This window comes from Macrotis lagotis, chromosome 1 (genome assembly GCF_037893015.1).
Source record: "Macrotis lagotis isolate mMagLag1 chromosome 1, bilby.v1.9.chrom.fasta, whole genome shotgun sequence".
In the NCBI taxonomy this organism is placed as follows: Eukaryota; Metazoa; Chordata; class Mammalia; order Peramelemorphia; family Peramelidae; genus Macrotis; species Macrotis lagotis.
Genome location: NC_133658.1, coordinates 449,926,993 through 449,945,367, shown reverse-complemented (window position 1 = coordinate 449,945,367; position 18,375 = coordinate 449,926,993). Strand labels below are relative to the sequence as shown.

The window sequence follows — 18,375 nt, the reverse complement described above, 5'->3', positions numbered from 1 at the left end:
CAGCTAAGCACTGGGGAGACAAAGAAAGATTAAAAAAGTTTGTTATGCCCTCAAGGAGTTCACATTCTATTGGGGAGACAACACGCAAACAGCTATGTACAAAATAAGATCTGTAAAGGATAGTTTGAAAGATAATCTCAGACAGAAAGGTACTTAAATCTACTTCCTCTGCCTCTATTAAAAAAATAAATATTGACAGCTACTTTTAAGTTCTCCTAGTCATAATATTTCACCAGTAATTAAAAAAACCTTCCATGGACACATCCTTTCTAATCACATTCCAAATCAGAGGATATATTCTGGTGGTCAGTGAACTATTTGACAGTTTATATCTGGTGCTTACTTCCCTTATTCCTGCTGTGTTCTTTTTTCAGATGGGGTTGACCGAACCTCCACTATCTAGAAACTGAAGGAGTTGGTGACCGCGCTGGCCGTGAAATCGACTGCTGCGGGTCCAGTGTCAGCCATCTTCAGACTTGCACAGGATCCTCTGAGATACTTTGCAACCTTTTTTTTTCCTGGTCCCTCTCCCATTTTGATTTTGTGAGAGCGTAGGTCGTCCTTGTAAACATATCATTAGACCCGGGCTTGGTTATTTTGTCATTTATTATGTCAAGAGTAGAACAGCAAATATAATGGGTTAGTGGGGAACGTGGAGGAGGAAGGAGCACAGGGGAGGAGAGGTGGGTCTGGTGAGGGACTTCCCTGATGAAATAAAGTACAGTTCCAACAGCAAGAAAGGTATAAAAGGAACACATCATAGCAGAAACAGAAGACCCTGGCCCCAAGGAGCCCCTGTAGAGAAGAGAGCCTGGCTTCAAAATCAGTCAAGATGCATGTGACCAAAGCAAGGTGGCATCTCACAGCTTCGCCTTTCAAGTCTCTCGATTGGCTTTTCCTGAGGCTCTAGCCTGCTCCAGAGATATAGGGTCACTTAGGAAAGGGGATTAAAAAGGGAGACATTTTCCTCCATCTAAATTTCAGATAAACTTCAATTTGTGTATTGTTTACATAATAACAAATCTAAAAGGGTACATAATATGTAAAGATGTCAGGGCTTCTCATATTGTTGTAAAGGATTTTTGTTCTTAATGATGATGTGGGATGTTTTTCTTTCTGTTCATTTTTAAAATAGCAGCAGGATTGCATTTTTTATAAATGGCTGCCAAGCTCTGCTTCTAGGAAAGATGGACATTGACATGTAGAACTGATGGGGTTTTTGTTTTTGATTTTTTTTAAACTTTTGAGTGCAGAGATGTAGGTTGATGAGAAGGCAGGGTATGTAATTTGGAGAGGTGGCACAGTGTGGATGATGCAAAGGGGAGAGTGTCATGTGATGAGTGTTATGCCTTCTTTATCAGTTTCACAAGGTGATTTCTAAAAAGATGCTGCAGCCTTACTGTCATGGATCTGCTTCTAGCCCAGAATATCTTCCCCCTCCCATCACTAAGCCCCATCTGCTCAATCCTCTTTTCTTCTATCCAGTACTCTTACTACCACCCCCTAGCTTCTCTCTAGGCTATTAGTCTAAAGAAAAAAAATTTCTGACACTCAAAGGTGTTTGCACACACATTCACCTAAGGAAGGAAGTAAAGAAGGAGAGAATTGGTACTTCCCTGTGGACATGCCATGCACACATAGGCAGTGAACATTGCTTAGGATGAAAGAATCTAGGTTCTTCAGTGAATAGGGCAGTGGTCCCTTTGCTCATTCACTAAGGAAAAAGGGCCCTGAACTACTGGGGCAAAACATAAGTTGATTGTTGGATGAAGGGTGCAAATAAGGAGTCTGTCAACCAGTGTTCAAAAGAGATCTTAAGGGGAAAAGTTGCCTGTGCTTCCTATTTCCACATTTAATGAGCACAGAGTACCCTGCTTTTGTAACGCTATTGAAAGCAGGGATGGCGGCAGGAAGGACACAAAGGAAGGGACTAATATATATGAGAGAAAGCTTATGATTGTAATGGATACCTGTAGAATAGCAGGGTTTAAATCAGGGATTTTCTGTGATGCTGGTTGGTCTTTCCATACACAGAGGAAAGAAAGATGTCATTACATAGTAATGATATCATAAAGTTGGTACCCTTTCTTAAGGGCAAGAAAGTTAGAAAGTTTTGTGCTGTGAAAAGTGCATTAAATGAAGTCAAATAAGAGTTAAGGTCTGTACTAGAAAGCAATACTGTATAAATCTTGGTATGAATGCATAGCCAAAGAGGCAGGTTCAGGGAGATGGCATTAAAGCCATTTCATTAGATGAGTGAGTTAATTGCTATTTTTGATGTTAAAATCTGAACTGACTGAAAGAAATATTATATTAAGAGGATCACTGTATTATATTACAGCTGTTTTTAAATATGTTAACCAAGTTAACAAAGTTGGCACAGAAGGGTCTTCTTTATTATGTCTAAAAATGCACCATCTCCTTGGTCAAAAGACTTTAAAAACTAGTTTATATTTTGCAAAAAAAAAATCAATTCACCTTCTGATACTAGAGTCAGGCCTTCTAGGGCAATGTTATGAACAGTGTTTCTTGTATTCACATGTCAAAAAAAGGAATAGGCATAAAATTTGGTGTTTCCAATTTAAAAATCAAAGTCCATGAGCAGAAAGAGGCAGCATTTTTAGTAAATGTAATTTCTGTTATTGTTGAGGAAATGCCATGATGCCATTTTTATGACATTTGTCATATGTGTGTCTTTGTGTGTGTGTTTAACAAGCTATTTCTTGCTTTTTGTTGTTGAGAAGGATGATCACATGTACAACAGCATGACTTATTTAAAGGTAAGATAATGAGAAATACAAGGAGAATTTGAGAAGGTTTATTCAGAGTGCTAAGAAAGTATAGCAAGGAGGGTGAGAAACCACAGTATTACATAGCTGGTATATAAAAAAAAAGAAAGTGTTGAATCTTGAGTTGCACCCTAAACAATTCTAGCTACATAAAACTTGCAGCTCAAAAAAGACATAAGTGAACACAATTGCATTAACATGAAGTCTTTAAAAGGAAGATGTCACAAAAGTATTTGCTAATTAGAATTTGTTTATTCCTTTACTGAATATAGAAGCAAAGGTCATCTGATTATTAGAGATAAACTTTTGGATATGCTACTTAGTACCTTGCTGTGGCTGGTAACCATGATGTCTGTTATTAATAACCACATCAGTCATTTTTAAAGCTTATTTTTCATTGACTGTGTATAGATTAATTATCTACTTAGTTGTTAGTATTTTAATAAAAATAAACAGGGTTTCTGTTAAATTTTAGAAGACTACCCCTGCTCTATGTGGGGCCTGTATTGACTGCAGGTATAGAGCTCAATTAAAAAAATCCTAAAGCAAAAGAAATCTATTTATTTAAAAAAAGAACCAGTTGCATGCATAACGCTGTGAAGTCAGATATTTAGTAATAAAGCGGCAGTGCCTTTTTTTGTATTTACCCATTTACTCCAAATGCAACTGTTTTATAATAAGCAAATGTAAGATGATTTTTTTAAAATCAGAATAATGACTTTCACTACATATATTTTTTTGTTCTTGTTCTGATTTAAGCGATGTATTCTTAGCATCTCTGCACACTGCTCCAGATACAGTGGTGTGCTGCTATAATATTCTTATCCTTATGTATGATGTTTTATTGGTGCTTTTAATTCATAGTGGTTTCTTACCATTACCAATAGGAAGAGACACACACCCTATGTATACAACATGAAACGTTGCTGCTGATTTGTTCTCACATGCTTTGGGTTCCACTTCTTAAATGATGGCTGGCAAGCCAAATAAGACCCTACAAGGTCTGCAGAGTGATGGTTTCTGGGCCAAGAAGCTATCATATCCTTGTATCTGATGGGTACCAAGAAATAGGGCTACAGCTGATAACCACACTCCTTCTGCTTACCCCTCACCACCATCACCCTTTGTTTGAGAAAACATTGAGAAAAACATGCTTTTCATTTGAGATGTCATTTTTTAACTTTCAATAAGTAAGTATTCCCAGCAGCCCATCCTTCTCCCTATCTACACCCCCATCCTGCCCCACAGTACCCCCACCTCCCAGCCTACCACAGATACAGGATTTGTGTCTCCTCTCCATTGTCAACTAGAAATTTGAGAGTGTCCCCTCCAGCTCAAATAAGTACAGAGATTCAAAGTCAGGACTATTAACATGCTTGACCCTGGGCTGGTGAGCTGGATTGGAGTGTGTGTGTGTGTGTGTGTGTGTGTGTGTGTGTGTACGTGCACACACACACACACACACACACACACACACACACACAGAGGATGAAGAACTGAAAAGAAGGGAGAATACAGGGAATAAATAGAACCCAACTTGTCTCTCCAGAAATCTCTGCAGTCAGCCCTGGTTTGGGGTACAGAAAGATGATACAACTTTAGGCTTTCTGAATGTGCCTGATGACAAGTAGATCCTGCAGAAATATAATTTGCACATACAGCTATAATAACACTAATGTTGATTTTATATGAATCATCAGAGTTTGCAAAGTGAGTTTTATTTTTTGTAATTCCTTTATCTTTACTTAAAGGTGAATGTGTATTCCTCTGGGAGGAATAGGAAGAAAACAGAAATGTTAATAATGTTAAACAGAATACTTCCTCCCTTATTAATATATAACCCTTATGTATTTATGCATAATGTAAGCTGACTTTTAAAAAAGCTTTGCCTTTTTTGTTGTTGTTGCATGCCCCATGCGAGCAAGCGATATTGTACATGCATGCATTTAGTCCTCTTTTTCTGTACAAAATTAGTGCATAAAGGGATATTTTTGCCTAGTTTATGTTGCCAAGCAATGCATATTTTAAAATTTTGGTCATATATGGAAATAGCATGTTTGTTACATGTAAAAGCTTTACTGATATACAGAAATACTAATGTTTGAAGATGCCCTTCTTTGCAAGTATACAGTTTTCAAATGTTGTTACCAGTGAAAACACCCTTATGGTTTAAAACTTGCTACAATGTATTTATTACTCATTTCCTCCCATGTAACTAAGAAATCATGGCTATATTTCATATATTGAAAGTGAAAGGAGATGATTAATACAAGGTTTTGTAACACTGGGATGTGTCAGTCTTTTTCCCCCCCTTTTTTAACAATATAATTCAGTTGGAAGTGATATAGAAGAAATAAGGTAGAGAGAAGTTAAGACACATAGCTACTAAGTGATTTAACCCAGGTCTTCCTAAATTTCAAGTGCAGGGTCCTACCCTGTCCCACTATGCAATACTGTTTAAACAATGCTGCCTCTTAGAGAGAAAAATAAATCACAACAATTAACAGTTGTGGTACTGGTGCCAGTGTTAATGCTAGTTGAAGGTGGTGGTGCTGGTGGTAGTGATGCTGAATGGTGGTGATGTGTGTTAGGACTACCAGTGTTGCAAGTGGAGGTGGTGGGTGGTGGTAATGGTAGTGGGTGGTGGTGGTGATGATGGTGATGTTGGTGATGGTACTAGTGTTAGTGGTGTAGAAGGTGGTGGTGGTGGTAGTAGTGGTTCACTTAGCATAGTGCACATAGCAAGTGCTAAATAAATGTTAGCTATTAATATTAGTAAGAATAATTACTATTGGGGCGGTTAGGTGGCAGAGTGGATAGAGCATCGGCCCTGGAGTCAGGAGTACCTGAGTTCAAATCCAGCCTCAGATACTTAATAATTACCTAGCTGTGTTGCCTTGGGCAAGCTACTTAAGCCCATTGCCTTGCAAAAAAAAAAAACCTAAAAAAATGAATAACTAATATAGTGCATTAAAGTTTGCAAAGCATATTAGAAATCTTAATTTATTTGGTACTCATAATACCTCTGGGAGATTGATGCTATTTAATCCCCATTTAAGGATGAAGAAACAGAGGTTACGTGACTCACTTGTTTAATAGCTCACAAGTTTTGTCAGTAAATGAATCCCTCATTATGTGGAATAGTTTCTAAAATTTGTTTTGAAGAGTTACCTCCATCCACCTTGCTCTTCATTTTTCATGGTTCTGGAAGGTGGCTTTTCTGAACATAGAATAAATGGAATGAAAACCTTAGCTTTTAAGTTTGACCCTCATTTTAACTTTATTAAAACAAAATTGTAGATCTTTCATAACCACCAGTAACAGCACTGGCTTCAACAGGCTCAATCCTGAGACAAGATTATGACTAGTTAAGGTAAATATGGCTATAGAAGGAAAATTAAATGCTATTCTTTAGAAAATATTATCTAATTCCTGTGGAGCCAACCTATGTATATGGTAAAGGAAGTGGCAATGGGTTTGAACCCAAGAGAAAGAAAAGTAAAAGTTAGAAACAACTTGAACAGTTTTTCATTTTTAGCTCTCTTGAAAGTTTACAAAACATTTTCTTTATAATTGTTCTCTGAGGTAGGTACATTTTGCAGATGGAGAATATTAGAACACAAAGGGGATGCAAGATCTCACTTGGGGGTCATCTAGAAAGAGTGTCTAATCCAGAATTTGAAATTACATCTCCTGACTACAAATGCAGCACACTTTCTACTATGCAAGAGAGGTTTACACCATGCTGCTGGATTCAATAAACTGTTATCCATTTCATAGAAGAAAGACTCAGGGATGATACAAAATGGAAAAATGAAAATAGACACTTGCTCCTGAATCCCAGATATATTCATATCCACTCCATTCCATTTCTGGGTTGGTCTCTTACAGCTCTGGAGTTGGAAATTTAGAGCAAGTACATCATCAAGGGTAATCTATAAAACTAATTATTTAGGAGCTAACTAGAGTTTCCTGAGAACACAATGTTTCTCTTCATGTGGTTGCATATTGATAACAAACTAATGGCTCGAACCCATTCCCTGGCACTGAATGGATAGTTAAATAGATCTACAAAAACAGTTGGGTTTTTTTCTTCTTTCAACCTGCATTCTGGATATTTCTGTCCCAACTTGCATCATGCTTTCAAAGAAAACTGCCCTAAGTTCTCAGCCCTGCCACTTCCCAAGTTCACTTCTTGCTGTTGTCAAACCACTTACTTCTGATCCCTTTCACCAATAGTTGAAGGACTTTAAGTCAAAAAACCATGGATGGTTTGCCAATTCATTCCAAGCTCACTCTAAGGGAACTCTCTTGGAAGTTGAGAGTTCAATGGGCATTTTGACCCCAACAGCTCAGTCACTACAACAATATCCCCTTAGTGGTGACAACACAACTCAGATTTGAGGGACAACCAGGGATGGATATAAGTACCAAAAGCCAGGAAAACAGTATAACACATTTCCCCTAATGAAGCTAAGAAAATATTAATGTAGGGAGGGAAGATAATAAACAATTTAGTTTTGGTTGGACTTTCTCAGCTAAGACTTAAGTGCTTGGGTTTTTGTTTCCTAACTCAATGCAAGCATAGATTATCATAGCTAGAAATGACTTTAGAAAATCATCTAGTAAAATACCACCCATTTTGCTTATAAGGTAAGAAATTTAAAGAAGAAACCTTAAATCATTAAACTAATTAGTGGACAAAATGGGACTCAAATCCAGGTTTTCCTATTTCCCAAGACAGTTCTATTTCCATAACACCTTGCTGCCTCTGTTGTTGGTCATCTTTCAGTCATGTCCAACTCTTCATTACCCTATTTCGGATTTTCTTGGCAAAGATACTGCCCTTCTCAGAAACTTAGGTAAACAGGTGATTTGCCCAAGATCACTCAAGTTAATAAGTATCCTTAGACCAGATTTGAACTCAGAAAGATTTCTTCCTAACTCCACTGCATCACCTAGCTATGCATGTTGCTTCTACTTTGCTCCATTACAAGAGCCTTGTTTTTTTACGAGGCCTTGGAATTTCCATTCCACATCATAAATTTTTGATCAGGAAGTTAAAAAAAACCACATGGAGTCATGGAATGTTCTGTTTGCTTATGTGCATATGACATAGAGGTATATGTCATAAGGAAGTGTGGATGGATTTAGTAAGAGGGGAAGGCACACTCCCCACACTTCTTTCTGACTCAGTTTATCCCTGTGACTATTACAGACCTACAAAACAGGGATGGGGAACACTGAGGTAAACTATAAGGCTTCTCTCTTTAATCTACAGTAACTTGACTGTTGGGGATTCCTTAGGGGCAAGTGAATTTTCAGTTTCACTAAGACCTGCACCAATACATTTACCAGGTTTGCTCATGAAACTATTAGTCACAGATGTTAGTTTTTATGTGGTATAAACAACAGAGCCTCAGTGTCTGAGTTTCCTCTATGGAATCTATTCAATTTAAATGTGTTTAGAGTAGGTTTTGGTTTTGGGGTTTTTTTTAAACCAACTGAGAAATTTTTTTTGGCCATCTTACAAAGCTTGTACCTTTTGAAAACAGATTTTTGTTTATATCTGACTTGGTGTGCATATTTTTAAATTCAGAGCCAAAAATAATCAGAAACTGAGAAAGTCCAACCAAAAATAAGGGAACACAAGAGATCAAAGAAGTTCCATTTCTTCAGCATGAGAAAAAAAACAAAAACTCTCCATGTCTCTTTGCCCTCCAATTTCTTTTCTGAGTTTTTCAGTTTCCATGTTATGAGTTAATTGACAAAACCCCCTACAGTTAAATTAGATAAAAAGTATCCAACTTAATTTGTCCACTTTCAACCTTAGCTCTTTGACTTTATTTGTGTTTACACCAGTTTTACCCATTTGGCCAAGGCAAGAAGTAATTCCCCATGACCTTTACATAAGCCCTAACTTTGGTTTGGTTGTAGTTGATGCTTCAGAAGTTTCATGGATCCATGATGTTCTTTATGTGAATGTATCTTCAGTTAGTGCTGAACACGACCCATGCATGATACTGTGATTCTTGTCTTTATCTGCTCATGATACCTCTGAATATGAAACTAGGCACTTAACAGGTGATCTGTCAATCTTCCCTAACACTCTTGATATATGATTCTGTTTCAAATTATACTTTTCTTGCTGATACTTCCACAGCCATTTTTGGCATACAAGTCATCCCTGATTATGCCCACCACATAGCTTTCCAGGATCCCATTTTAGTCACCTACAATTCCGATTTGGTGGTGAAGGGTTAGTCATCATGGTCCAAGGAGAAGGAACTTCCTGAGCACACTGAACCGAAACATGATTTATCAAGGCATGTTTCAGGGCAGGGAGTGCTGGGGAACATTCACAGTAAACATATTTTTCCCATCTCTGGATGGTTACCACAAGACAGAGAGATTGTACTCAGGATCTGAGGGTGTTTTCACCAAAACTCACAGATTATGAGTTTGGTTAAGAGAGCCCACTGATCACAGAATTCAGTCTTTAAACCCTTCATCTGTGCCCAGCTTTTGGAGGCTGTGTTAATAATTTGACTTCCCCAACCAGTCAGATTTCCAGGAGTTAAAGACTCCTTGATTGAATAATTCTTAATCTCTTAACTTTTCTTTCCATCTTTGATGAGGCTTTTCCTTCCTTTATGCAAATTATATATATATATATATATATATATATATAATTGGATATCTTTTGGATTATAAGTATAATAAACATTAAATTATCATTTAAAGATTTAAGACAAGAGTGTGTCACACCAGATTTTGACCTCAGAGCCTTCTGACTTCAAGTCTATTGCACCATCTAGCTGATCTCACCCAGATGAAACATAGAGAAGTTATTTGTCCAAAATCCCAGCAACTAAGTTGGGGTTTTTCCCAACTACATATAAGGATAGTTTTTAACATTCATTTTTTGTAAGTTTTTTAATTTCACATTTTTATCCTTCCCTCCTTTACCTCCCTTCCCTCTGAAAGCAATCTAATATAGGTTATACATATATAATCATTAAACATATATCCATATTAATCATGTTCTGAAAAAAAAGAATCAAAAGGGGAAAAACCATAAAAGGGGGAAAAAGAACAAATTTTTAAAATTGAAAATAGTAAGCTTTGATCTGCATTCAGATTCATAGTTCCTTCTCCAGATGTGGATGGTAGTTTTTAATCACAAGTCTTTTAAAATGGTCTTTATTGTCCTGCTCAGATGAGTAAAAATATTATAGATGATCACTACACAATGTTGCTGTTAGTGTGTGCAATGTTGTTCTGGTTCTGTTTACTGCGTTCTGTATCAGTTCATGCAGGTCCTTCCAGGCTTTTCTGAAGTTTTCTCCCTCATGATTTCTTACAGAACAATAGTATTACATCACATTTCATACTACAATTTGTTCAGTCATTCCCCTACTGATGGGCATCCCCTCGATTTCTAATTCTTTGTCACTACAGAAAGAGTTGCTATAAATATTTTTGTACATGTAGGTATTTTACTCTTTTGTAGGGGGGTTACAGGAAATGCATAGTTTTATTGCCCTTTGGGCGAAGTTCCAAATTGCTCTCCAAAAAAGATTGGATCAGTTCGTAACACTGACAATGCATTAGTGTTCCAGTTTTTCCACCTCCCCTCCAACATTGATCATTTTCCTTTTTTGACAATCTGATAGGTGTAAGGTAATACTTCATAGTTTTCATTTGCATTTCTCTAATAATGATTTAGATTCATTTTTATCTGACTTTAATTTATCTGAGAACTACCTATTCATATTCTTTGACTATTTTAAGTCTCCAGATTTAGTGCTCTATCCACTGCACCATTCTGTTAGGAAACCATCTACATATAGAAGTAATGACAAAATAAAATATATACAAAACCAAAATATATACAAAGGAGATACAAGATAAAGTTTTTGAGAGGGTGGGGAAGGCCCTAGTAGACATGGGATCAGGAATAGGAAGGAAACTTGGAATTTGAAGAAGTGGGGATAAAGAGAAAATGTATTTCGGATATGAGAGAGAACTTGTGAAAAAGACATAGTAATGTTGTAATGTTAGTATGATGTATAAGAGGAACCAAAAGAAATATAATCTGGCTAGATCCTAAAATCCTATAATCCCTCTCAGCTCATTGGCTGGGAACAGAGAATATTCTTTGCTCCCCATTGCTATTTCCAGGTTCTCTCCTCCATCACTCAGTAATCTTTCCACCTTTAAGTTTCATGCAATTTATCTCTACCACCCAATTAAAATCCTTGTAACTGTTTTCAACAAATCTGTTTTCCTTCTCCTTCCTTCCTAACAATAATTCTCTCCTCTCCAACTAGCCCTCAAACTAGGGGTCTTCAACATACATATTGACTCTCCTTCAAACATCTTAATCCCTCAGTTTTAAACCCACTCACTTCCTATGAGCATTTCCTCCATCCCACCTGAGCCACATATAAAGTTGTTCATACCCCAATCTAGTCATAACCCAGTAGGTTTTGTTAAGAAAGACAGAGAAGTGAAAAGCCAACAAGTTGTTAGATAAGGGGATTTCAGACCTCTTGAAAGTGAAAGTGATCAGAGGTAAAACCATCTGAGTTTAACTTTGCTTCAAGGATTTAGATAGATTGAGGGGCTTGTACAAGGTACAAAAATGAGAACTGGTACAGAATTGGGGGCAGGAAAAGGGTCCATCACAATGAGATTACCTGTCTGCCTAAATCAAAGGTTCCTATTGGGAAACAGTAAAGTTCAGGTTGGAACCAAATTTTGGGATGTCAAAATATTATATAGAGAAGGACTTTATTCTCTATAATAAAGTATAGGAACTTGGAAAAGACCATTGGTTCTAGCATTTAAGAGATCAGTAGTAACTTTGGAGAAAGCAGTTTCAGTTAAATGTTGAGATTAGGAGCCAGACTACATGAAGGCAGCATACATAAAACTATAGACTTTCCTCTGAAAGCAAAATTTGTCAAATTTCTTAAGCAGCTTCCATATGCTAAGCAGAGGCAATACAAAGACACTAAAGTTTAATGTAAGAAACACTATCCAAACAAGATAAAAGATAAAATAGAGATAATCTCAATAGGTACTAAGAGTAATAGGAAAAGACTTATTGTAGATGGTGGGATTTTAGTTGAAATTTGAAGAAAACCTGAAAGGCTAGGAAATGGAGATGAGTAGAGAGAAAATTCCAAGTATGATAGATAGCGATCTTGCGTAAAAAAACAGTGAAGATGACAATGTCATTGAATTGCAGAATATGTGAGAGAGAATTAAAGTATAACTTGAAAGAATGGATAAAGCACCAGCCCGAGTTAGGAGGACCTGAGTTCAAATCCAACCTCAGACACATATAGCTGTGTGACTTTGGGCAAGTCACTTAACCCCACTGCCTTTGCAAACAAAAAATTAAAAAAAAGACTTGAAAGGTTATGGAAAAACTTGGATGAATTTTAAAAATTCTATTCTTGAAGAAACAATTCAATAGTAAGTATTTAAAAATAGGAAAAAGAGGGATCCTACTGATATAAGGGATTATGGGAATATGATACAGGGAGTTATGGACATAGTGATGCTGTAATTGGAAACAAATTTTGCAGTTTTTTACGCTGCTAAATTCTGACTGAAGAGAAAGAAGAAATATTTGTCTAGTAAGAAAAATGTTATCTGCTCCTGTGATGTAAAATGTAAACTGAAAACTATTGTTCCATTGTTAAATGTAAGTTCCTAACTTTTTATTTCCACTCCCCTCAACTTCCAGTCTTTTACCTGGTTTCAGTCACAGAGGGGGAAGGAGTTCCTCTTTACCTATAGTCTCCTGACCCTTCTGTACCCAAAGAGTGGATAAGACTATAAAAAGCCTGGCCTGGGCTCCCCTCATCGTGAGTCTCAGTCCAGGAGAAGAAAAGATTTTAATCTCTTTACATTGCAGGCTTGTATTATCCAGAGCAATTTTAAAATCCTAGAACTGTATGTGAATTCTTTCACCTTTCAAGGCCTCTCAATCTTAAAATGGCAACACCCATCCCCAACAACACTACCAATTTGATACATAAACCAAAACAGAAAAATCTCAAACAAAACTGAGCAAGTAAATTGTAAACTGATATCCCCAATGAATTTTGTTGCAAAAAAATCAAACAAAATATTAAAGAAACTACAACAACATCTTAAAACAATTGACCAAGTTGGATTTATGCCAAAAATGCAGAATTACAAGGAATACAAGGAAATACAAGGAAAACTATAATATTATAAACCATATGAGTAACAGAAATGAAATAGCCAACAAATATATTTGAAAAATGACATTTTTTCTGCTAAAATTATTAACAAAGGTAGGAATAAATGGACCTTTAATTAGTGAAATATTTATCTAAAACTAAGAATGTGCTTATGTAATAGAGGAATGCTAGAGGTTTTCCCTATAAAATTGGGGTAAAACAGAGACCTGAGGAATTGACATTGATTTATAATCCTGACCTCTCTTTGAACTTCTGTCATAGGGCCAAGTGTGGTGATTTCATTCTCTTTTATTAATTAAAATGACTTGAAAATCTCTTCCATTTTCCTGATCACAGTTGTAAGAAATACAATAGGCCACTCTGGTCTGCTAAAGGAAGAAGCTCCCAGAAGTTCTAAAACCCTGAAAGGGAAGCCGAGTCACTCTGTCACAGCAAAAACAATAATAGTAACGGCCCCAAACTCCCTTTCCTGCCTAATAAGATTTTAACTATCTACTAATTGCCTGGACTCCAAGAATTTTTCCTTCCTCCATCACAAATCAGCAAAAGCCCTCAGGTACAGACTTCTTATTCCCACACCTCAAAATCTAGTCTTGCTTGACCAGATAAGAACTCTATAAAAATCTTCCTGACTCTACTGTCTCTACAATTTAGGGAACTGGTGCTCTAATCCCCCTGGGACCTCAGCAGGGTGCCCAATTCTACTTAGGAGCCTAGAGGGCCTGACTTGATTCCATTATTCTTTATTCCGTGTCAGTCTTTTAAATTTTATTTTTAATTTATGGAATAAAACAAGCATTTCCATAATATAGAATAATTTTTAAAAAAGATAATTGCACATGAGACTGCAAATGTACTATGTATAACTTGTACATAGTACAAGTGTGTACCACAAATTGTTTAGTCGTTCCCCTGTTCGGGGGTATCCCTGCAATTTCCCGTTCCTTGCTACCACACAAATGGCTTGCTTTACCTTCCTTTTGTGAACATGTTTTCTTATACTGGGCTTTTGGTATTCCAAACTTACTTGAGACTACATTAAGATAATAGTTCTCCTTTCATTTTCATTTTTATTTTTGGAATGCCCTTGAGAGGCCTTTGCTTAGTTGTATATAATGCCACTCCTCTGCCAGTTGAGAAAATCCTTTGAGTTTATATATATTACCTGATTAGTCATTTCCATATTGTAAATTCATTACATATTTCCTGACTAAGGCTCTTTCTGGATTCTTTTGGTCTTCATGTTATAGAACTTAATATGGGTTAAGCTTCTGGATGAAATTATTATTGTTAGTATTAATTTCAGTTCTTTTGTCACTTCCCAATTCTGATTTTCAGAAATTTTTTAGATAATTCAGAATTCAATTATTATTTATTCTACGTTTTATGGGCCACAAAAAATTCAATCTGCAACAAAAAGCAATTGAGGTAGAGCTCTAAGTATATACCAATTTATTAGAGAAACCAATGGCCCCTAAGCAATTGGATCCAAGATTGTCTTCATGGTCAGGGATTCCTCTGCTTGGACTCTGACCTTTCTTATAGACATTGAAAGATTACTAAAGAGAATAGTCAATATAATTCATGATTGGTAAGGTCTAGAAGCAGGGACCTCAACATGAGTGACTATGGGGAATAAGCAAAGGAAATTATCATCCCATATTTGACTAAAGAAGGAACTCCCTTGACCAAATATGGGATGTCCATCAATCTTTACCACTTTGTCAGCAGCATTCTCAGGCCTCCACAATTCAGTTTAACAGGGGTTTGATATCTGCTAGCAATATTCTAGGGCAAAATCAAAAAATGAACATTTATAACAATGCAAATCACTGCTCTCAGAGTACACCCATAAGACTGAGTGGGTAATACAAATACAGCAGATCCCTCTCTATATACATTAATATTAGACTTAAGTATAAATCTATAAAGTATAAATCTATCCTTTAGCCCAAATAAAAATAATATAATCATCAATATATGGCTTAATTAATTTGAATCTTAAATACTTCCTAGTCTAGCACTGTTATCTAAACTATTCTACCCTAATTTACTAACACAATCACTATTACCTGTTGTCAAAGTATAATAATAATAACAACAACAACAATAATAATAATAATAATAATGTTTTTCAGACTGATTTCTTTAAAATAGTCAGTCTTCACTTTACAGTCACCTTTACCAGTGGGTAAGAAGTCATTAACTATTACCCTTTATGTAAATTACAAACTCAGGAAGATTATGATCAGAATGATGAAACAATTGATAGGCTTTGAGGAGCAACTGGGTAACTTAAGTTTGTACAACCTTCATTGTCAGATCACCTTCTGGTTTTTGTTAACTATGTCTGGCTCCTTCAGTCCTGTATCATCTTGAACAGATGGTCTTCACCTTTAGATTAATGGTAAATCCCAGAGAATAAAACTTCATGTCTAACCTGTATTTTCTGTAATTTTTAAGGCTTACAGTTTTAGGTTAACACCATTAAATCACAATGAACTGAGTAAATACTGATCAAATTGAGTAGAAAATATCAAAAATTTTCTCATCTTTTTTCTCAAGTTCTCAAGTCTTGAAAAATATTTTTTGTTTCTACAAATTCAATTCTTAAAAGTCAACAGTCTAACTGTAAATAGACATCTAAGAGATAATTTTGACATCAATAAAAATGACTTTTCATCCCGTCTATTAAAATAAAATTCCTTTAATCAGTAACACTTACCCAAAACCCATTGTATGGTATTCTTTCCTTATTAGTAGAGATGAATGTCCTGCCCTATATGAGAGGTGTGATGGAGTTGCTGACAGGCAAGAGAGTTTTTAATATTTACCAATGCCTTTTGAAACTGCAGGGTTCTTTGGGAACTGGTTGTTGACATTTGTTCTGGAAGAGGACTAAAATGTACCCCTATGTTGGTTGTACAATGTGTCTGATTGTGGTTGATCAGACCAATAATGAAATAGAGGAAATGTTAAAGAGAAATATGTTTGATGATCTGTTTCCACTGAACTGACCATGTATTTTACATTTAACATTCACTTCTATACAAATTGTGTCAGGTCATTGAACTATACATCCCTATCCCTCAGCCTATTGTCCAAGATATAGAGATGAGTACAATGAATTTTTTTTAGTTGTTTTTTTTTTTTGCAAGGCAAATAGGGTTGAGTGGCTTGCCCAAGGCCACACAGCTAGGTAATTATTAAGTGTCTGAGATCGGATTTGAACTCAGGTATTCCTGACTCCAGGGCCAGTGTTCTATCCACTGCACCACCTAGCCGTCCCTCAGTGAACTTTTAGTAAAGTACCTTGCCTCAACCTGGTATGAACTCAGTAAAACTCTGTCCCCTGGAAATAAGACAAACCCCCATCAACAAAACAATGGATTCCTGCCCTAGCCTGAAATCATTAAGTCTTCGAGGGCAAAGTACCATGGTCCTCCCTGGCAAGAACTCAGTAAATACCCCAGGTATAGGACAATAAGACAATAGATCCCTGCCCTTGCCTGAAATAATTAAGTCTTTGAGCTACCAGTGCTCATCTGCATATCCCTAACTACCTCATCTCAACTTTCTGAGTTACTGCCTCCATCAGTGTATGCCTAAATCACCTCATCTTTCTGCCCTTTTGAAAGCTTATCTCTCCTCAGTTAAGTTGCTTGGCTTCTTTAGGATATTAGCCCACTCTTGGGGAGCATAATTTCCCAAATAATCTCTCATACTCATATCCTTCCTTACTACTTATTCCTTCATGGTGTCTGTTGCTGCTGTTGCTGCTAATCTTTCCTTCCTTAACTTCTGCTAGACACAACAATATGTAAGAATCTTTTTTATGTAATTGAATGTGAGGTAAAGTTGCAAAAGGTCATCACCTTTTCTCCAGTCATTGAAGATCAGTAACACAAGACAAAAGTCAAGATGACCCAGGATGATACCCAGGATGCAGTAGATGACCTTGATCTTTCTAAATTATTATCAATTTTTACTGAAATTGGTCTCCTCCTTAGGGAGACCAGAGGCAGCTAGTCTAGTTCTTGACTGATCCTATCCCTGAAATCCCTGGTTGGAAGTCTCTGATGAACTGGCCATGGACACTGGCTCACTTGGGATAGGGAAACTGATATTGACAGGGTTATTGTCAATACAATAGCTAATTTAGTATCTTAGGAAAGCTCAAGGCAGAACTAAGTTCATAGAACTTTAATAATCAGGTAAGTTCATTTTATTTTTTCCTAACTTCCCCTAGAAGCCAGAAAAGAATAGAACTTCTAGTAGGTATAAAAGTCTGTAAATGATGGAGTTGCTTTCTGGGTTTTTTCCCAAAAGCTGAAATTCAGATAATTTTCTGTCCTTTGTCTCTTCAGCATTTTATTTTCTTAAAGAACAGTCCATTTTACTTTAAATGGGACTATCTGACTAGAAATTGTATATCCACATTAATAACCAATTAAAATGCAATTAACAAATATATATATATATATATATATATATATATATACTATATATTACACCTACATTGAAAACAATGATTTTTTCATGATACAGTCAGTTTTCTGATTTCTAAGAAATCTTTCTTCGTTGTTTGTTGAGGTCTAAATTGCCTCGGGTTTTTTTAAATGCCAATAAAAGCCCAAGTTCAAGTCTTTTTGTGACTCATTTATTAGATTTCATTGGCTTGAAAGGGGTTTAAATATTAGGGTTTTGAGTTTTTTTCCCTACTAATCTCCTAGTTTACATTTTTGTATTTTTAAGCTAATAATTTTCCTTGAAAAATTAGGAGAATCTCTCATTACCAAACTGATTTTTTTTTAATAATGGTGAATCCTAAATTATTTCAATTCTTGACTAGTTCTTGGTGATTAAATGGGCATTGCCTCAGGAAGTAAACTGAGGACTAGAGAAAACAAGTCTGATTTTTTCAAGAAAGTTTTAGGTAATTTCCTATACCTGTTTTTTTTCTTCCAGGATGTATCCTGAATTTTTAAATTTTTTTTGTTTTATTTCATTTTTTTGGAAGGTGTAACAAGCTTATCCTGCCTTGACTTCATCCTACTGTTATCCAATTTCTGCATTTAATGATATAGTGTAAATCACTTAGCCTTTGTTTGACTCAGTTTTCTCATCTGTAAAATGAGCTGGAGAAGGAAATAACACACCACTTCAATATTTTTGCCAAGAAAACTGCAAATGGAGTCATGAAGAATCAGACAAGACCATACTGACTGAACAGCAAAGAAAAATTTCTTAGAAGTCAGAAAACAACTTGAATGTATAATGAAAAAGTCATTGTTTTCATCATATGAATTCAGGTCCTTGTTGTACTATTGTATTGGTAAGTA

The 18,375-nt window shown here is 36.0% G+C and overlaps 1 protein-coding gene across 8 annotated transcripts in view; it reads left to right on the top strand.

The window, feature by feature from the left end:
* Window positions 1-17,509, top strand: part of SAMD4A (sterile alpha motif domain containing 4A) — a 313,807-nt gene extending 296,298 nt beyond the window's left edge. For 4 of the 8 annotated variants that reach the window (XM_074213454.1, XM_074213456.1, XM_074213457.1 and 1 more), the window contains one exon: window positions 375-17,507. In XM_074213454.1, the coding sequence (XP_074069555.1) occupies window positions 375-403 (29 nt within the window). In that variant the 3' untranslated portion in view covers window positions 404-17,507. Of the gene's footprint in view, window positions 1-374 lie in introns of all 8 variants that reach the window. The other 4 variants (XR_012473918.1, XM_074213455.1, XM_074213460.1 and 1 more) reach the window with 2 other exon arrangements.
* The last annotated feature ends 866 nt before the right edge of the window (window positions 17,510-18,375 follow it).